This window comes from Heterocephalus glaber, unplaced genomic scaffold, assembly GCF_053883595.1.
Source record: "Heterocephalus glaber isolate CG9 unplaced genomic scaffold, H.glaber_assembly_v1.0 deba00000768, whole genome shotgun sequence".
Classification (NCBI taxonomy): Eukaryota; Metazoa; Chordata; class Mammalia; order Rodentia; family Bathyergidae; genus Heterocephalus; species Heterocephalus glaber.
Genome location: NW_028258162.1, coordinates 12120209 through 12141920, shown reverse-complemented (window position 1 = coordinate 12141920; position 21712 = coordinate 12120209). Strand labels below are relative to the sequence as shown.

General features: G+C 41.5%; 1 protein-coding gene and 1 long non-coding RNA gene across 15 annotated transcripts in view; one reads left to right on the top strand and one right to left on the bottom strand.

The window, feature by feature from the left end:
• Nucleotides 1-21712, bottom strand: part of Pdss1 (decaprenyl diphosphate synthase subunit 1) — a 192550-nt gene that overhangs the window by 38272 nt on the left and 132566 nt on the right. For 5 of the 7 annotated variants that reach the window (XR_015449612.1, XM_021240506.2, XM_087207151.1 and 2 more), the window contains exons 14-15: nt 1227-1291; nt 541-661 (exon numbers count right to left, since the gene is read on the bottom strand). Coding sequence is in view for 6 of the 7 variants with exons in the window: in XM_021240506.2 (XP_021096165.2) it covers nt 541-661; nt 1227-1291 (186 nt within the window). In the remaining variant the exon portion in view is untranslated. Of the gene's footprint in view, nt 1-540; nt 662-1226; nt 1292-5046; nt 5102-5237; nt 5413-21712 lie in introns of those variants that run through there. The other 2 variants (XM_004859905.3, XM_087207152.1) reach the window with 2 other exon arrangements.
• The window catches only part of LOC101697930 (uncharacterized), a 39897-nt gene continuing 23628 nt past the window's right edge, over nt 5444-21712 (top strand). The window contains exon 1 of one of the 8 annotated variants that reach the window (XR_015449622.1): nt 5444-12514. This is a non-coding gene — a long non-coding RNA (uncharacterized LOC101697930). The remainder of the gene's footprint in view (nt 12515-21712) is intronic. The other 7 variants (XR_015449617.1, XR_015449616.1, XR_015449620.1 and 4 more) reach the window with 7 other exon arrangements.

The window sequence follows — 21712 nt, the reverse complement described above, 5'->3', positions numbered from 1 at the left end:
ACAGAGGCTGGGCAGTGGTTCGGGCCAGTTTGCTCCGGCATGAGACACTCCGAGAGGCCTACGGGGACAGGCCTGCCCTAAATCCAAACTCATGCACTGCACAGCATTTTAGAGTACACACAAGATTGAGAACCCCAACAGTTTTTGGGAAAAGAGGCAAAGAAGACAGGCATTTTGGGGCACGCTAGCAGTGACATTGAGAATCAGCTGCAGGCGTCGCAGGGAGGTGCTGGATGTGAAGAGGAAAGGTTAGATACCTCTGGGTAAGTCCCTGGCACCTGCACCACTTTCTCAACTTCCCAATTCTGCGACAGCCTCGCTCTGGACTGTAACAGATGCTGCACCTACAGGTTGCCCAACACCAGCTTGCTCGCGCATGGCTGCTGCTTAAGTAACATTCAAAGCCTGAGGTATGCAAATCCACTTTACAAGGGGACTGTACCTATTTCAAAACCTGCACTACTGTTTTCCTATTTCTACAACTTTACTAAATTTCAGGAAACTAAGACATTACATCACAGCAGAATCAAACAAACTCACCTTTTTAATATCTTCATATAGACCTTTCAAGTCTCTCCAGCCGAGTTTAAAAGGATCGCTGTATTTCTCATCACTCTGTGTCTTACTACAACAGCACACCCCTGGTGTCGTGTGATGAAACCTGAGATAACAGAAAAACGCACATGAATGCATTTTTTTTTTTGGTTCGAACTCGGGTCCTTCCGCTTGTGAGGCAGGCGGTGGAACCGCTGAGCTAAATCCCCGGCCCCTACGAATGGACTTTTAAAGAAGTACACACACACACACACACACACACACACACACACACACACACACACACACACACACACACACACACACACACACACGGACATCATAGTTGGATGATGGAAAATTGAGCCCTAATATTTACTGGAAATTAAACATGAGTCAGAAAAGGTCATAATTTAGAAAAACACAAAGAATTCTGTTCCTGCTAAATAATACGTTAATACATCATTTTTATAAAGACCTTGAGCATCAACAATATCAAAGTAACACTGAACTATGTTCACTGTGATCTGGGTTGAACTCAAACTTATATTCCTATGTTTTGAAAAGCACTTATTTAAACATGTTTAATTTCACATTTCACAATTTTTTTTCACATTTCACAATTAAGAACAGAAATTTTCTGGCAACAAGATTAATCATTTTAGCAGTTTCAATACAGATTGTAAACTTACCGTGATATACTGTACACATTTCGAAAGGCAGATGTTATGCTCTTCACAAGATTAAAATAGGACATCTATAAAATGAAAACATCAACCATGTAGGAATATTCCTGAAAAACTTGTTCATAACTTCAGACAATAAAACCCCCATAGTATATAATAAACGTGATCTTTTTATCATCCATTTAGAGGTAGTAGGCTACAAACTTAAGAAAAACGCTAATTTTAAAGTTTCCTTTCCTTACTATAGAAGCAATACTTTTCATTACAGAAAACATATATAGAAAAAGGAGAAGATTTAAAAATCTGTAAACCATCCCTTCCAGTTTCCATACTCCTGTCTACCTTCCCCCTTAACTAAAATAGGTCGGAGAACAGCAGGGCTCGTGCATTCATATTCTTTCAAATTCTTAAGCATTTAAGATCCCAGCTGGGTGTGGAGGCCCAGACCTGTAACCTGCACGCTGAGAGGCCGAGGCAGAAGGCTGGCGAGTCCCAGCCCAACCTAGGCTATCTGGCCCCTTAGCAAGACCTTGCCTCACAGCAAAAAGTAAGGGGTGGGGAGGTGGGGAGGAGATGGGGCGGGGTGAAAGCATCACCGAGGACTGAGATTTCAGTACTAAGGAAGGAATTTACCTCTACACAAGTCACGCCCATTTCGAGTTTTTATTCTTAAGCATATTTGGAAACAGTGCTTCTGGGTAAGTACTGTTTCTAAGAAACAACCAGGACCTTGGCGGGACATTTTGGTAATATAACTTGATCAGAGATCAAAGATCTACATTGGACCGCTTCTTAAAAATTCAGTTGGTAACAAGATATTAATTCCAACTCTTTTGCACTGGAGACTGACCCCAGGGCCTCCACACTGAGCTGCACCCCAGCCACTTTCATCCTGAGGTAGGGTCTCCCCAATGCTCTGGACCTCAGCCTCCCAGAGTGCTGGGGTCACGGGCATGCACCACCCCACCCAGCTTTAATCCCAACAATTACTGGGGGGGCCACTACTGTGGGCAAGAAATTGTGGCAGGCCTTGGGGACCCTAAGATAGAGACTGAGTCCTGAAGAATTCAAGAAATAAAGACATTTAAAAATTACTAATTTACTGAGTGTAGTAAGGCCCTGTACAGATATTTGAAGAAGCATTTTGACAAAGGGGATGGATATAACAATACAAATACAGTCTACCTGCCCTATAAGCAAGTCTTACAACATGCTTTAAGATCCTTATTTCACTTGAGCCTCATGAATACTGTCTGTCCCATCCTGTCCTGTCACCCCCCAATGGCGACTGAACCCAGAGAGCAACACCCCAGCCCTTTATTTCCAGACAGGGTCTTGCTAAATTGTTCAGAGCACTGGGATTACACATGTGCACTGCACCACCACCCCTGGGGCCTTATTCTGCTTTATTTTGAGACAGGGTTGACCAAATTGCTCAGGCTGGCCTCACTTGGTTCCTCCTGCATCAGCCTCCCCAGTAGCCGGCATTACAGGATTTCCTTACCACACCTGGCACAACCAGGACTGTATTTTTTTGCTCTGTATTTCCAGATTTCTCTGTAACGAGATAGCCTGCTTTAAGCATACAAAGGTGTCAGTGAATGCTGACTGCCACGCTGTGCCCAGGGAAGACTGAGCCTGAGCCCTGTTCTCACCACGGCAAACCCTAGTCATCAGACCACTCAGAACGTTCAGGATATCCAAGCAGTCAGGGCCTCAGAGAACAAACCAAGGCTCCCCCCTTCTGATTTTTATCATCTTGGGACACCTACTTTATTTCCTTTTTGAAACAAGGCCTGGCTAAGTTGCCCAAGCTGGCCTGGAACTTGCAAACCTCTCACCTGGGCCTCCTGATTGAGGCCGATTTCAGGCCTGCGCCACTACACTGGGTAACAAGCTGCTTCTAGCCTTCGTGAGCAAGTAATTCCCATAAGTTTGGTATTTTATTATGATACTGACAAACTACATCGTAGTGGAAGAACAGCTCTTCAGCTTGGGACCCTGAGGACACTACTGGGGTGTAGTTAATACTGGGCATTCTTTACCTCAGGTGGTTTAAGAGCTGCTAACAGCAGTCTTTGAGGTCAGAGTTTGGTTCAAATCTCATTACTCCCATGTGTTTCACCTGACATCTTTCTAGTAATAACTATTCACCGAGTGGGGGGGCTGAGATTGCCTAGGGGTGCATTGTCCAGCGCTATCACACCCAGCACCTGAAGCACACGCCCCAGCACCCCAGTCCACACTTAAGATTGCATCTATTCAGCGGAGGTTCCTCCGTCAGAGAGGTCCTTAGGGCAAAGTTCCCCAAAGTGATGCTGGACACTCTTCCCAGGGCAGTAAAGTATCCAGGGGACAGGGAGAAACTGGAGCTGTAATGTTCTGCTAGCAGCAACAATCATTATCCAATTTAATTGTTTTCTCTTCCATCACTTACTGTCCCTGGAAAATTAGCCCTGCCTCATAAATTCACTTCTTAAAATAAGAGAAAATGCTCAACAAGAATCAAAGATCAGGGCCGGGGTAAATTTAGCTCAGTGGTTCTGATGCCTGCCTCGAAAGTGCAAGGTCCCGAGTTTGATCCCTGGTACCAGGGAAAAAAAAAAATCAAAGATCTGACAACCAACTTAGTACAGTCAAATGCACCCTGACTTTTAACTTCTTACAAGAGCTGTTAACAGTATTCATGGGAAACAGGCATACAAATATCAGGAAGTCGTAGAGCTGCACTAGTCAGACAGACTTGGCTTACTGCTGCTCGGGGTCCCCAAGGACAATCAGACCCCAGAGACCTGAAGTAACCAAAACACAGGCGCCCGAGGCTGACACTCAAACGTTCATTCACAGTAAAGATTTCCCTGGCACACAGCTGGCACCGCGGTGCAGCCCCTCCCTGAGGCGAAGCAGGCAGACAGGGAAACCAACCAGGAAGCAGGGCCTCTCCAGGCTGAGGTTGCGCGGGAGGCTCAAAAGAAAAACTGAAAAAAAGGACTATCAAAGAAAAGAACTACCTGGTGGCTTCACATGGTGGCTGCATTAAATCTGAAGCCTGCCTAGGACAGTTGTGCCGGAGCCCAGGAAACCAGACCTTCTCCAAACCTCTCCCCGCACGCCCCCCTCGCTCCCTCCACTGTTCTTTCTTGGTCTCGGTCTCGCAGTCCATTCTCTCTCCAAACTCTTGCATATAATTGCAATATGCACCCACTTTGGCACAAAGTAGACATTTATAAATGCTACATATTTCACACTGGCAAATACAATGACTAGTGCACGGCAGGATTAAGTGTATCAAATCTGACTGAAACGGAAGAGCCTGAAATTCGAATAAGTGGGGGGATTCACAGATGGAAAGTAAACGCTCGGTTACAGCGTGAGGAGGGTTGTCTCTAAAAACACAAGCGAACCCTAGACGTCGGGCAGTAAGGCTCACAGCGAGTCTACCCTGGTACATTGTGAATTGGTCGCTACAAAGTGAAGAGTCTCAGGACCATCGCACCAAGTCCATTCAGCAGCTCAGCTGATCGGAAAAGGAGATAAGAAATTAAGTTGGACCCACAGCGGCACGGGGACTTGGGGTCTCGGTCAGGGCTCAGATTCTGGGTTTCCTTGCACAAGTCACGGGCGAAACCCAGCTTCCCCCACGTGGCTTCCAGGGCCCTCCCGGCCCCGTCCACGCGCGCCGCTCGGGGCGCTCCCGTCCAGCCACCCGCTCGCGGGCGCCCTCTCCACGGGACCCGTGCCCGCTCCCGCCGAGACGCAGGGAGCCCGCGCCGAGGGGCTCGGCGCCTGCTGCTCCGGGAGGGGCTCCGCTGCGGCCGGCGCTCACCGAAAGGATGTGGCAGGGCCGGGGGCTCTGCTGTCACGGCACCGGGGACGCCCAGCCCCGGCGCGGGTCTGCAGGCCCCGCTCCGCCGCGGCCCGGCCATTCATTCCGCCGCCGCGCGCCCGGCCATTCATTCCGCCGCCGCGGTCATTGGCGCGGTGACCTCTGCACCGCCGCCCGCCCGCCGGCCTCACCTGCGCGCGAGCGTCGGCAGCGGCGCGCGGCCCGGGCGGCCCCGCACAGCCTGGGGAGCCGGGCCCGGGGCTCCGCGCCGCCGGCCTCCAGGAGCAGCCGCGCCACCACCGCCACCAGCGCGCGGCCATGCCGCGGGTCCGAAAGTCGCGGCAGCCAGCGGCTCCGCCTCTGGCCCGCAGGCACTTTTCCCGGAAGTCGAGGCCCGGAACCGGAAGCCGGGCGCCGGAAGCGCCTTCCCCGGCCTGCCCCGCCTGGTCCCGGCGCTCTGACCGCGGGCGTGACCTATGCAGCGGTGCCTTGGCGAGGCCTTGCGGTCACCGGAGTTCTGCCTGTGGATGGAGGTGGAGGAATGAAAGTAGGCCTCCGCCGCGGGTTTGCTGCCGAGCCCGGCTCTGCGGGCGGGACCTTCCTCGCTGGGGTCGCTGCCCTTCGCGATCCGCTCCAGAGGGAAGGCCCGGCCTGCTGCCCTCCCGTAACGAGCCGGGCCGCGAGCGGGGCTGCGGTGACTCAGGCCGAAGTGGCCCGGCCCTCGACTTCTGAACCCTCTCTTCTGAAAACCTCTTAGGTAGCGTTGGACACCCCTGCCCACCTCTGGGTGTGAGTTCGGCTCGGGGGTGCTGGTACAGAAATGTAGAAACACGTAGTGATGTTAAATCCACCTGTACCCGGCCCAGGAGCTCCTGAGAATGTGCAGGACTGGTACCGAGACGGGTTAGAAAGAGTTTTCCTTAGCTCTGGTGTCAGATCCGTTCTGGTGCTGAGATGGCGTATCGGTAACAAATCCTGATCGATTAAGCGTTCAATCTTCACAACAGCACGGCCAATGAAAGAATGTGTAAGCATCAGGAATACTGAGATAAAAGAAACTTTACTCTGTCCTCAAAAATTCACTCTTAGGAAGAAAATTGACTAACAAATAGGTAACTGCAATTCTCTGATAACATTTTTTTCTGAACCACACTTGTATGAGTGTAAATAGCCCTATACCCGAGCACATTATTTTCATATTTATCTTAAAAGTATAGATTTCTTACTGAATAAAAGGACCATAGAATAAGAAGCCTATTAATAGGTCTTTTTTCTAATACTGAAGATTAAAAACATGCGAAGTACTTTACAGTAAAAGTTGTTAATATACAAATGTGGTTTATCTTGATTTACATTAGGGTTATTAAGACACATACAGCAGGTAGAATTTGCCAAAATAGAGCGTAGCAGCACACATTTTCATTATGACAATCATGTCATTTGCCCCTTTTAGCAGAGAAGGAAGCAGGTAATAGAGGAATTAAACTACAGTTGGCAAAGGTAGCTCTTTGCACAATCCTGCCCAGTCATTTACCTTTAGTGATTGCTTGGCCAGATTAAAACAAAATGCCCCTGGCTCTTAAGGCGTTGTAGTACAGCAAGGCTAAGTAGGGAAAGCAGGTGAAATTCATGAAGTTCTTTCACGTTATTCTACATTTAGACCCTTGAGGAACAACCTCTTAATCAGGACATGCAGAATCCAAAGGTAGCCCTTTAGACCAAGTTAACCTTGAGTCTAGGAAGCCAAAAGCAGTGCGGGCAACTGCTAAGAACAAACTACTCTTGTACACCGTCCAGAAACAACTTTGATGTTTTTAATGCATTTATGTAAATGAGACAATCAGTACTGATGGTTGAAAATGGACTGAGTGTGTCATTGAAAGTATTTTCAAAGTTGTCATTTCAATGTTGGAAGGTGACATATGAAGGCATTTTCTTGCCATGTTGATAATACTGTTTGAAACCTTATCTTAGGTAAGTTTTACAGCCAAAGAGAAATTACAGTCAGGAGTGGTAGTACACACTTGTAATCCCAGTACTTAGGAGGCTGAGGCTGGAAGATTGCCATGAGATCAAGGCCAGCCTGGACTACATAGCAAGACTCTCTCAAAAAATTTTTTTTAAAAAAGGGGAAGAAGAGAGAAATTACAAATTTACTACTATATAATACTATATATATATTACCATGTCTGGCTCATGGTACTGCATGAAACATTTCTGAGTGTTATTAGATAAAAGATCAGTGAGTTATCAGTGTAACTCCTGGTAACGCTTACTGAGAAAGGGTTCAGTTAACAGTGAAAGTTTAGCAGATGTGTTTTCCCAGTGCTGGGGATCAAACCCAGGGCCTCAGGCATACTTGGCAAGTGCTCTGTGACTAAGCCACACCCCCACCCCTTCTCTGGGATCTAGTCTGTGACCAGTTTAAGTGTCAGGAGGGTGAGGGGTGAATATCTCCGAAGCACATAGTTCCATGGTCAGCGATCACATATTTTGAATGATCAGCTTATTGCCAAAAATGTGCATCAGTCAGAACATATCACAACTGCTAATCATTAAATACTGCCCATTTTCTACTAAAATGTTAAAACATAAAGGAAAGTGCATTGATTATATAATTTAGCCAATTCAAAACAAAGTCTCCCTTAGAAGAGAAGAAAATGCACTGTGAGATCTAGTAATTGTTTTTCTGTGGTGGATGCTAAAATCACGTATTGATTTTTTTTTGGTATTAAATTCTTTTATTGGTACATTGTAGGTATACAACACAATTACAGTTCTCATTGGGAATTGTACCTTTACATAATGCATCTTGGTTCTTATTTTTTCCCCATTCCTAGCCCTCCCTTCACCCCCTCCACCCTTCCCTGTTTACAAAGACTTTATTTCCATTTTTTCCATTTCTCAGCATTTTTTCCTTTCCCTTTCCTTTCCCCTGCCCCTCCCACTACCCCTACCCCTTTGGACCTTTTCTTCCTATTTTGCATTATCGATTATTCATTCTAATCATTGGTACATTTTAGGTATACAATATAAGGACATTCATCATTGGAAATTTGCACCTTTACATAGTCACTCTTGGTTCTTATTTTTCACCCTTGCCCAGCCCTCCCTTCAACCCCTCCATTCCTCCCTATTTACAAAGATTTTGTTCCTATTTTTCCATTTTCTCATATTAATCCCATTCCCTTCTATCCTTTCCCCTAGCCCTCCCACTTCATTCCCCTTTCCCCCTTTTCTTCCTATTTCACATTACCTATTATACATTTAGTCCTCATTTACACTTTCAGTTTCTCACACCAGAGAAACTATTCGGTATTTACACATGTGTGTCCTATTTATTTCACTTAAGAGTATCTCCTCAATGTGCATCCACTTAGCTATAAATGTCTCTAATTTCTCATTTTTTATGGCTGAGTAGTACTCCATTTTATTAAAAAACCACATTTTCTTTATCCAGTCTCCAGTTGATGGGCATTTGGGCTGTTTCCAAGTTTTAGCTATTACAAACTGTGCTGCTATGAACATGGGTGCACATATATCACTGTGGTATGATTCTTTTCTTTGGGGAAGATCCCCAGCAGTGGAATAGAGGGGTCAACTGGGACTTCCAGTCCTAGTTCTTTGAGGTATCTCCATACTGATTTCCACAGTGGTTGCACCAGTCTACACTCCCACCATCAGTGGAGCAGGGTTCCTCTTTCCCCACAGCCCCGCCAGCATTTGTTATTGGTAATCGTGTATTGATTGTCTGCCATTTATTCCCCCATGATGGTGCCTTTTTTGCTGTGTGCTTAAAGGGAAAGTATAAAGATTAACTCTGACCTGTCAGGTAAAAGGGCCAAAGACCAAGACCAGACCAGGCCACAACAAGCCTTTATTAGGGGAACAGATCTGCTGGGCTGTCTCTGAACAAAGGAGAGACAAAAGCAACATGGCCGGGGCAGGGAGAGTCTTTTATAGAGACTGGGGTGGGGTTTGTAGGGGCTGAGGCGGGGTTGAGTGAGGTAGGGACTAGGGAATGGAGGAGCCGGTGATGTCACTAGGTGGCAGGAGGTGAGCGAGTATTAGGTTACTCTCTAGGCGGGAACAGGGGCATGCTGGGAAGAAGGGTTTGTTCTTTGGTGGGAGCAGCCATCTTGGCGTGACGTCACACAGGGGAGGGGGCAAGGCACCATAGAAGAGGGCAGCTACTATCCATAACAGCTCCTGAGGTAGTGGGAGACCTGTCATGACCTACATTTTCTGGTTACTTTTATTGCTGTTGTGATCAGTAAATTTCAGTTATTACACAGTTGAGCTAATTGTCCTTACGCCACCTTTCTCCACTGATTTGAAGTACTCTTTTCACTATGAAGGAACGTAGAGTTGTTCCTGTGCTTTTTACTGAGTTCCATTGATCTTTTCTTTTATATTTGGGGTAACAATATGTTTAGTTTTTATATATTTACAATTTGTAGTACGATAGGCAAAGACTCTCTTTTCTCCTGTTTAAAAAAATATATGTATACATTTTTTCTAGATTTGCAATTCAGGTTTGTTTCTTCAAAAAAAACCAACCCACTAATGTTTTGATTAGATTTCTACTATGTTTATTAAATAATTTGATGACGTGTTTTGCCAATGTTATTTCTATCCAGAAACATAGATTTTTGTGTTCCTTAGTCATGTTCGTTTTGATTGATAAAGTGCTGAGGATGGAACCAGGACTTCGTACATGCTGGGCTAGCACTCTGACACTGAGTTATATGCCAAGCTCTTAGGATTTTATTAATATACCTACTCTCTTCTGTTTTTAATTGTTTTGGATTATGAAAACATTAAGAGTTTAAAAATTGGGAGTAAAATAAGAATAAGTATATTCTGAGTATCTGAAGCATATTCAAGGCTGTTTTCTTCCACAGCTTATTAAATACAGTACATGTACTTTAATGCATAAATTTTGGAAGCAGTTTGTCTCTTCAGAGGCAAATTTTCAACTTTTAGAATTTTGAGCAGGCATGAATCAAATGTTTTAAAGTTTCCAGTGGAATCCATAGCTGATTTATAAATCTGGTAACCATGTTTCTTTGAGCTTAGTATTGCTTATGTATATATCTGTTTCCTTCAGTTTTGTGTTTCTTAGGAGCATGGTGTATCTGATTAAGCGCCTAATATGTTTTGGTTCCCTTGACTATAATTCTAATATTGTAATGCAGCTCGCCTCCATTGACTTGTAAATATGTTGCATATCCTGTTTGTCTTCCGTAAGTGGAAATCTGTATAGATAGGGTATATGCCTCATTGTCTTAAATTTTTTCCATCCTCCATCCTCTTGGACAGATCCATACACAGGTTGAGTATCCCTTATGCGAAATGCTTTGGACCAGAAATATTTTGGATTTTGAATTTTTTCACATTTTAGAATATTTGCATATACATAATGAGATATTTGGGCCTAGGACTCAAATGTTAAGTGAGATTCATTCATGTTTCATAGACTCACACATAATGTTGCTTGAAGGCAATTTTAGACAGTATTTTAGGTGTACCTGCATTTTGACTGTGACTTGTTACATGAGGCCAGAGAGAATTTTCTACCTATGGCATCATGTAGGTGCTCAGAAAGTTTAGGATTTGGGATTGTTTTAGATTTTGAATTTTCAGATTAGGGATGCTCAGCCTGTCCATACTGTGTGAATATTGGATAGATAGCATTGGAAATGATAGTCTTCTCAATAACTAAGTTTTTTTTTTGAAGAATGAAAGTTTTTCTAATGAATATTAATGCTATATATGTAACAAATGAGAAAATTAAGAAGGATTTTGTTTTCATCAGCTGTGTTTCCAGTTGACCCTGTTAAAGAAAATTATGTTCATAAAGTGAAAAATTGTATTTTTTCAATTGCCTGCCCTACTCCTTTTCAAATCAAGAGTGTGTCTTGTAGCAGTTTCAAAGGTTAGGCTTTATTTTTTCATACCAGGAATTCTTAACTACAATATTTGTCTTAAAATGTGTTATTTTTCCAGAGTTAATATTGCTGATGTATTGATAAATGACTATCTTTAAAGCTCAGACAGTTGAAAATATCTTCTTACAAATTAGTTTTTTGTTCTTATTCCTATAAGTTTTCATCATATAGTTATCTTATGAGGAATATTGTTTAATTCTTTTCCTGGATAACTGTTAGAAATAATCTCAAATAACAAGTTCTCAATTATTCTGTCATTGTATATGTGAATTTGAGATTAAAATAGTAAATTTGCTTTCTTCTAGTTCTTTAAAAGACCATGTGCTAGGAAAAATATTTACTGTGCATCCTAGGAAATCCATGAAAATTTTAGAACCAGCTAAAAGAACAGATTTTCCCCAAATAACATAAATAATCAGAAAGTATGCTATATCTCTTAGGAAAACTATTAATAATACATTTTTGGAAGAGGTTTTTTTCTCGTACATCTTTTCTTCCAGTAGGTCTCTTTTCTTGAAAATTGTTGAAAGATTACTTAGGTTTCTAAGATTTGTAGTTTTTCCTGCCTCAGGACCTTGATGTATCTATCTCAGAAACAGACAATTTTGTCCAGCTTGCAAGTGGTGGGCAGATAGTGTTTGGGTCCATTCTGCTGACTCAAAGATATGGTGGCCACTAGGTAAGAGGAGCAACACCACTTTCTATATGCAAATAAAAATGTGGTGGAAATGCTGTCTTATTAAATTATTTTGCATTTATTTCTCCAGTATTAGCATTTTGAGATTTCAACAAGATGTTTCTAGAATATCATTATAAGATTATTAGTAATTAGCAGGCATGACTTTTCGCTGTGAAAAGCAGAGCCTAAGCTTTTAAGTGGGGCTGGCAGATAACTGAGGGGTAGAGCATTTGCCGAGCAGGTGTGAAGCCCTGGCTTTGATCTCCTGCACCACAAGGGCAAAACAAAGTCCTTAAATACTAAGCTTTTTGTGTGTTTGCTGTTTGTGGCCCTGGAGACTGAACCCAGCATTGTCTTACTAAGCCAGCCCTTTTTATTTTATATATATTTTTCAAGGCAGGGTCTCCCTGGTGAGACTGGAACTTTCATTCAAGTGCTGGGATTACAGACATGTGCCTGTGTGCTCAGCAAAAACTAAGCTTTTTAAATGGCATTCAGAAAAGGGGGGCAGCGCAAATAGAACATTTCTGTGAATCATTGCTAGAGAACTCGTAAGAGACTGAGGCAGAAGCCAAGGAGCACAATGTGTCAGTGTAAAAGCCTCAGAGGTCAGATAGCTTCTAATTTGCCAGGGTCACTGTAGAGCAGTTGTGGAACTTCTAGAATGGCAGTAAGTCAGGATTTGTCGGGGTGTATAGTAGAGCTATGGCAGTTGGGAACAGTGAAGGCACATAAGAAATGAAGCCAGATGTTGAGACAAGTTCAGGTATGATACTGAATAAGAAAAGCACAATCATGGGGACATAGCACCAAGTGTTGGAATTTCTGTGACTTCCGGGTAAGTGAGATACAGCTAAACAGCCATCGTTTACTTTTGGAAATGGCTGGGGAAGAATTCTGAGGATCAGCAGTAAAGTATAACATGATTTGTGTGAAAATTAAATTAAGAAATATGTGAAAAGTGCTGTGTATTAGCTATTATAATAATTGTAACACCAGACTATGGTTTGTTGGGTTAGATAATTCCTTTCTTCAAAGTTCTGTGAGCTAGCTGGGCATGCCTGTAATCCTAGCACTTGGGAGGCTGAGGCAGGAGGATTGCCACGAGTTCAAGGACAGCCTGGGCTACACAGCGAGACCTTGTCTCAAAAAAGAAAGGAAGAGAGAAAGTTCTGTGATCTGGGATGTAAAGTAATATAAACCATTAGAATTGGAAAGGATTTTAAAGGTCATCTGTTTCAAACTTGAACCTTAGTTCCTTGCACTGGGAGAGGTTGACCAAGATCATTCCATGAGTTGCAAGAAATGCTTCAGCAAAGAAATCTGTTTAGTTTTGTTTAATATACCATTTCCCAAAGATACTTGACTATAGGGTTTTGTTATTTTCTTTTCAAGGAATAACTTAATGTTTTACTGAACTGTGGTTCTCAGTTTAGAAACTTATGGACTACATGGCCCTTATGATCTTTTCTATACCCAAATGCAGGGATCCCATGTTTCAGAAAGCCACCTCGCATACACGTTAAATTTATTTGAAAGTATTTTATGCCATAAAAGTAAAGACGCAAACTTAAGCCACATGGACTTTCATTAAGCTCTTCTTATTTGTAGACTTTTTAATGGTCGTAAAGTAGATTAAAGCTTTATCAATTTTATATTTGAAATTATGTTCTAAGTGTTTATTGATATGGATTATTTTTACCAGTTTGAACTTACATGGTTTTGTTGGTGGGAAACAAGCTTCCTGATTTCCCTGATTGCACTTCTGGCCACGAGACCCTCATTGGTTCTCCTGCCCTCCCGGAGGGGATGCCTGAGTGGACTGTTGGTCTTGGAGCCTCTCAGGCTACTTGAGTGAGGCACCTCTCAGACTTGTGCCCCATAGGATCTTCCAAACTTTCTTGTATTAAATTTATATTTTACATGAATTTCACTTATGTTACTAATTAAATTTACTTTCACTATAGTTATAGTGGTTATTATAATCCTTTTGTTGTTGTGTTTTTGGTACCTGGGGTCGAACTTGGGACCTTGTTCTTGTGAGGCATGCGGTGTCACCACTGAGCTAAATCCCCGGCCCTGTTATTATAATCCTGCAATACTTCACTTCCAGTTCAGACAAAAATAACCTTGGCTATAAAAATTACTGTCAAATCTGTAAAGGTAATAAATGTGAATAATTCTCCTTTTCCCTCTTTAGTTCGGGATATGGACATCCCTTCCAGTTTCCATATTCCTATCTACTTTCCCCCGCTTAACTAAGATAGGTCGGAGAACAGCAAGGGCTAGTGCATTCATATTCTTTCAAATTCTTAACACATTTAAGATCTCAGCTGGGTGTGGAGGCACAGACCTGTAACCTGAGCATCCAAAAAGAATGTATATTCTGATTTTGTGGGGTGGAACAATCTCTAAACATCTATTAAGTCCATTTGTTCAATAGCTTGGTTCAGTTCTAGCATTTTGTTGTTGACTTTTTGTCTAGATGATCTGTCTATTTGTGATAGTGGGGTATTGAGGTCCCCCACTACAATTGTATTAGTGCTTATTTGGTTTTCCATGTTCATTAATATTTGTTTTGTATAGTTGGGTGCATTAATATTTGGTGCATATATATTTATGATTGTCTCTCTTAATTAGTTTTGGTTTGAAATCTACCTTGTCTGCAAATAAGATAGCTACCCCTGCTTTTTTCTGGGTTCCTATCACATGGAGAACTGTTTCTTTTCCATCCTTTTACTTTCAGTCTGTTAATTTCTTTTTGACCTAGGTGTATTTCTTGTGTACAGCATATTGTTGGATTTTGCTTCTTAATCCATTCTGCCAGTCTGTTTCTTTTGATTGGTGAATTGAGGCCATTAACATTGATGGTTATAATTGATAGATATGGACTCATTCTTGTCATGATATTTTACTGATGTTGGCTTTTTTATTTTTTTATTTTTACCATTTTCCCTTTAGTTTCTTGCCTTGCCTGGTGGCTTCACTCTGTTGGGCCTCATGGAGTTGTGACCTTCATTGTCTTTTTTAGGATATTGTTTAAAATTGTTGGGAGTGCTGGTTTGGTGATCATGAAATTTCTCAGGTGTTCTTTGTCATGGAAGTATGTAATTTCCCAATCAATTTTGAAAGATAATTTGGCAGGATACAACAGTCTAGGTTGGAAGTTATTTTCTTTTAGGGCTTCATTCCAGGCTCTCCTTGATTTGAGGGTTTGTGTTCAGACGTCTGCTGTGATTCTGATGGGCTTTCCTTTATAGGTGATTTGTTTCTTTTCTCTAACTGCCTGTAGGATTTTGTTCTTCTGTTGGGTTTCTGGAATCTTGACTATTATATGTCTAGGTGTATATTGTTTTTGATCATGGCTGTCTGGAGTTCTATATGCCTTGCTTATCTGTATGTCCATTTCTCTACCTCTGACTGGGAAGTTTTCTACTATTACTTCTGTGAATAGTTTTTTTATGTCATTTTTACTTTCTCCTGTTTTTTCGTGGACCCCTATCAGTCTTATGTTATTCTTCTTTGCATCATCTAGCAGCTGCTGGATTGACTGCTCGTGGTCCCTTACTATTTTTAAGAAATCTGTTTTCATGGTCACTTAACTGCAATCCTGGTCTTCTATATCTGATATTCTATCATCACATTTGCTCAGTCTGCTGTGAATACTTTCAATGGAGTTTTTAATCTCCTGGATATCTGTTTGAATCTGTTTCATGGATTCCATGTCTTTCCTATGTTGGGTGTTCGTGATTTCTATTTCTTTCCTATGCTGGGCATTCATGGCTTCCATCATGGTCCTGAGCCCATCTGTTTTTTTTATCTGTTTCTGTTCTAGAGCCTCTAATCATGTCTTTCACTCTGCTCACCATCTCTGTAGTTCTCTGGGAAATTATTTCTGTTTTGAATTTTTCTAGAGCCTCATTCATCTTTCTCTTACTTCCTGTGCTATCAGTTCAGGGTGTCCAGGTGGTTGATTATCAGACTTTTCCACCCCCACCAGAATTTGCCTTTGGTGGGGTGGAAGTCTGGGTTTGTGCCTTGCTTAAATGTCTCCTCATTTTTGTTTTTGGTACTGTTCTTGGTTTAATTTCTAAATTAATAGTTCGACATTGCTTATTGTAAGTATCTTTGTTTCTTGTATGTAGAACCCTTATGGAATGATTGCTTCTCAGAGGTGTCTTCCAGATATACCTGGTCTTTAGGTTTTGAGTCTCTAATGGCTCTGAGGGTATCTCATTTTCATTATACCAGGAAGGACAACTGATTAGATCAGTCACAACACCTGAGCCCAAGTGCTAAAATCAGCAAAACCACAGCATCAAGCACAGCTTACAAAATGACAATTTGTGGTAGTTATTAAGCTGTCACCTCTAATTGTGTGAATTAAATCAAAATCGAGGACCAGCCCAACATATGTTTATAGTTATAAACTCTTGAATATAGCAACTTTACCCTTCAGGATGGGGAGCTAGAAGGAGTTGGGGAGGGAGAGATAGGTAGAAGGATAGGGGAAGGTTAGCAGTGAGGCCAGAGGGCACAGGAAGATCATGCAAACTCTAAGAAACTGTTGAAGACAAGAGGAAAAGACAGAATGAAAGAACAAAGGCATGAACAGAACAACCTAAAAGGAATAGGGAGGCTAGAAACTGTATTTACTTTCCTTTAAAACTAATGACAATCTCCCGGGGATTTAGCTCAGTGGTTCCAGCACCTGCCTTGCAATCGCAAGGTCCCAAGTTTCATCCCTGGTACCAAAAAATAAATCAATCAATCAGTCAATCAATCAATCAATCTAATGACAATCGAGAGAAGGAAAAAGAGAAGAAAAGAAGAAATCCGAATTAGGGCCAGAAGAGGAACAAAAAGGGAGATGAAAAACAATGTGAGACAGCAAGAGAATGAGAGAGTGAGAGAGAGAAAGAAAAAAGGAAAAAGAAAAATTTGAAAACAGTAGAAAAAAAATAAAAATAAGAGCAAAAAATAAAATTTGAAAATAACAAATAAAAAATAAAAATGAAGGGCCTCTTCAGGGTATGTCTCAGCTGTCACAGTAGACAACATAGACAGCAGTGTGCAGATATAAGTCAATGAGTCTCAGCAAGCCAGTTGTAGACCCATGAGATTCAGGCAGATTTCTGGCGGCAAGTCCCAAGTTGAGCTCCCTGTCCTCCTGCAGGGTTGAACTCTGCAAGGCTGTACTGCAGGTTCCAGCTGCCCTTCCCCTGAAGATAGTGCAGGTTCCGATGGGAGGTGATGATCCCTCCAACTTAGCAAGCACGGTGGTCTGGTATGCCTTTATTGCAGAGATTATCTTCAGTTTTCCAATGGGCTTCAGTTTTCATTAAGGACCCTGAGAGAGGCCCTCTTTCTGTTGTTCACTTCTGCTCTATCTTCTGGAGCTCAGGACAATGGCCTTTATGACCTGCAGGGTTGGAGGGGGTGCTTCAGGTGCCCCCCTTGGCTGGCTGCTGGGACGTGGGGCATAGGCGGGCCATTCTACTCTACTTTTATGGGTTCAACTTCTTCAGATTCCACATATAAGTCAAACCATGCAATAGTTGTTTTGTAAAGTATTTTTTATTTTTTCATTATTTTTTTTAATAGTTGTTTTTCTAGCCTCATTTCACTTAGCATATCTTCCAGGTTTACCCACATTGCCACTACATGACAGGACTCCTTTTTTAAAAGGCTGAATAGGAAAATCACATTTTTTAAAAAATGGAATAAAAGAAAAATGCTTACTTGCATGCCATCAAGTTAAATATTTTCTGTCTTTTAAGTAAAACCAAGAAGTTCTTTCTTTTTAAATGGTACTAATGATTAAATCCAGGGTTCTTCAGTTTGCTAGGCATGTTCTCTACCACTGAGCTACACTTCAGCCCTTTATTGTTGAGAGAAGGTCTCACTGTTGCCCAGGCTGGCCTTGAACTCATGATCCTCCTGCTTTAGTCAGCTAAGTAACTGAGATTCCAGATGTGTGCCGCCATGCCCTGCTTCTTGTGGGTTTTTTAGGAACTTTCAAAAAAGAAGCGTTACACTCAGAAGTCCCTGTTCCAAGGTAATTTATTATGCAATCTGTAAGTCAGTAAGGGCTGAGAGCCTTCGTGGCCCTCAGAGAGGTGGGGAAGTGCTGTGAACTCCCCAGTTCTGCAGCCTCAAGAATTCCATGGCTCCCTCCCAATTCTGGGATTCCCTGGATGATCCTCTCTCTCTTTACACTCTGGTTTGACCCAGAAGTGAAACTCAACCTCTTCAGCAAGACAAAAACAACAGACCATATTCACACAGAAACTTTTAAAACGAAGTATGTTTTTTTGAAGATGCAGGGAGGAGGAGAGGTTGCTGCAAAGGAACAAAAGCTTCCTGTGGATCATGCAGTTCGGCTTCAGCCCTTCTCTGACATCTTGGCATCTGCTGGCATCTGTGAAGTAGAACCCTGTCTTCCTCAAGCAGACTGAGGGTATTTCTTCAGACAAAAACATTTCTTCCTTTAAAAGAACTTCTGTACACATTTATGATAATACAGCTTCAAAGATCATTAGACATACAAGAAAAATCATCTTAGGCCAACTAGAATCACTTGGAATATGGATCCTGCATTGTAGTTATTGGCATTAGCAATCCAGGTTTGGCACAAGAGCCATGTCAAGAGGAAAAGATGAAAGAAATGAATGAACAGAGCAGGCAAGTGAGTCCTCACACGTGTAGCTACCATTCTCTGAGGCCCTCTCTCACTTTAGGAAGTAATTGCTGAGTTCATGCTTGTTCTGCTGATGGGGAGAGGTCACTGTTTCTACTATTTCATGTTACTTCCAGCCCCTGCTGTGCTTTTTGGGGGTCGCTAGTGTTTAGATTCACCATGCTGTTGAAATTTTTTCATCTTGGTCACACTTTTTTTCTAGTGCTGGAGATCAAACCCAGGGCCTCACGTGTGCGAAGCAAGCGCTACACTACTGAGCTAGTCCCCCACCTTGAAATTGTTCAGTCTAACGATCGTTGTGCAGTTATGGTCAAATACTCTGGACTTTGGTGCATATTTGATTCTCTGTTTCATCCTTGAACTGCCTCCTTTATTGGCTAACATGACATTACTTTTCCATCTGCCTAGTTGTTAGACAAACTCTACAACCCATTTCCCCCCCGCCCAGATTCCCTCTTATCCCAGGCAGTCAGCTATCTTGGTTTGTCAGTTAACTAGAAGAGCTGCTTAAAATAGGGAGTACAAGGTATAATACGTACGCATTTTATCCTTTGCCATTTGCTCTTTTTTTGTTACCTTATTTGTGAAGTCTTACATGACCAGCACATAAGTGATCCTTCCCTGCTCTTCTTGCTGTGCTTTCTCCGCATTTCTGTTACTGTGCTTATTATTATAGTGTTATAATGGGATGACTTTATGTCTTTTTCCCCGATAGAGTGGCCCCTTGGAGTCTAGGTGCGGGTCTTACTGGGTTTTCCTAGGACTTGCCCAGGGCTTGGCATACAGTAGGTACTCAGTGAATCAAATTTATCAAATCGATCCAAATTTGGAACATAGTAAGGTACGACAGAGTGTGATCTTCCAACTGTATTTCTGTATTTGGTTGTTGTAGAGGAAATATTTTTGTCTGTTTTGCAGTAGAATCTTATTCTGAAGTTTCTAAATTTTCAGGCTGATCTAATGAATTCATAAGTGTTAAGGGTGTGTTAGGCACTTATATATGGGACACTGTATTCTAAGGAACACTGATGTTGTGACCTTTTCATCTCCAGGACACTGTTAGACTTCATCATGCAGGAGTACTTTCCCTCAGTAGATGTCAAGGAACCAAATAGATACGTGGTCAGTTTTTGAAGGGAAAAGTCAGTACTCCGTTTTCTTCTGTTGGCCTAAAGACCTTAGAGATTAAAAACTCACAGAAATTTGGCTGGGAAAGGAAGTGTAAAGCACCTGGAACATTTTGTTAGAAGAAGATAAGATGAACCTCATCATAGGCAAGACAGTTGTTTTGTTCAAATTATGCCTAGAAAAAGCGAACAGGTGTTCCTACATCCTGACTGTATACGTTATTTTTTGAGTTGCATTTATAACTGGTCACATATATTTTTCCCTCACACATTAGGTATCTACCGTAGGTATTTTTTTTTTGGTACTGGGGATCAAACACTGGACCTTGTGCTTGCAAGGCAGATGCCGGAACCACTGAGCTAAATCCCCGGCCCAACCGTAGGTATTTATATAGTGCTCTTTTTTTTAATTTAATTTTTTATCATTCAAAAGTGTCTTTATTTCCCATCTCTATTGCTAATGCTTTTTAAAATTGGAGTTATTAGCCTATTTTAATAGAACAGTATAATGGGTTTCATCGTGACGTTTTTATGTGAGCATGTATACCATACTATGATCATGTCTCCTCTCTCTAGTACTGTCTTATTCCCCCGAACCTTGAGTCCCTTCCCCTTTCCTGATAGTTCCCCTTCTTTTAGTAGTTGTTTAAAAATAAACCCAATAGATAATAGGAAAATGTGATTTCCTATTCTTGTAGAAAGTTTGATCTTAATAACTTTTTCATTCTTTTAACATTCACAGGCAAAGGAATTCTATTTTTCTTGGTGTCACACTGCAGGTTTAACAATTTTCATTGCTTTAATTTAACTTCCTTGTGAATTTTATTAGTTTCACCTTTCTTATTAGGCATGGAGAATGTTGACCATAATACTCTTGAGTCTTTTATATGTTATTTCTAGATGGTTAAGTTTTCTTACATATACTTGTTTCTGTTTCTTTAGCCACCTTCCGGCCTGTGTTAGAATTCTTCCTGTGTTCTTGCTCAAGATTATAATATACATCATCAGAGGATCCTAAAAGACTAAAATGTGTACTATTGAAAAACTGAAATTTTTCTAAATTTTATTTTAGGATTTTTTTTCTATGGTAGTATCTGAGACAGCACAGCTGGTTGCCTTGTGGATGTCTGTTGGTTTTGCTCACGGGAAATTACCTGTTGATATTTTATTCTGCTGATAAGAAATTAGAATTAAGTAAATGATTTCTTTTTGTGTATTTAAAAATATTCCTTCTGATGATCTTCTTAACATTTTTAATATCCAAGCTTGTTCTTAGCAACAGATTTTTAAATGGCTTTGAATGGAATAGTGATCACAAAATAGGATGACATTACTCATAAATCTGTCTTACCTCATCATTGTGTAAAGTGCTATATATTATGTTTAAGGTTCTTTAAAGATGTTTAAAACTTTTTAATTATAAAAGTACTATGTGCTATGGTCAGTAATTTAAAGTTTAGAGAGGTGGGGGTTTCATTCTCCTAAGCACTATTAACCATTTCATATCAATTCTTCTAGATTTTTTCCTATTATATACAGATGTTTCTAGCAAAACCAAAACAAACAGTCCCCCAAAGAAACAAAAACAACCCCAAAAGTACAACAAATAAAAATGGGCTAGGCTCCCCATGCTGTTAATGTTCTGTAGCTAGTGACTGCCTTGGGGCTACAAATGCATATTTTTATCTTTTCCTCTTTTCACAACCTTTGAAAATTTTGTTCTTTTACTAGTCCCACTTCAAATAATATATTTTTAAATGAATGCTAGAGAATGAGGATAGGTAAAAGAGAAAATTCCATTTCTTGGGGTCTTGTTCCTATAATATTTGAAATCTTTGTTGGGGAAAAGGGAAACGATAAAACAAAAGGCTAAATTTTTTTTTTCGGTACCAGGGATTGAACTCGGGACCTTGCACTTTGCAAGGCAGGTGGCGGAACCACTGAGCTAAATCCCCAGCCTGGTAAAATTTAATTTTAAAGTTTAGTTTAAACATATATTAGGCTATTAATTTCACCGCTTAAACCTCAAGTGATAATTTAATTTTGTTTCATCTCTAAGACAAATGGCATTCTTATGACCTTTCTTATTCTGAATAATCTTACAGAGTTAAAGGAAAAAATTGGATGGTGGGGCAGAGAGAGGGAGTGTAGCTCAGTGTTAGAACTCTTGCCTAGCAGGCATGAGGGCCCTGGCATGGAAACCAAAACC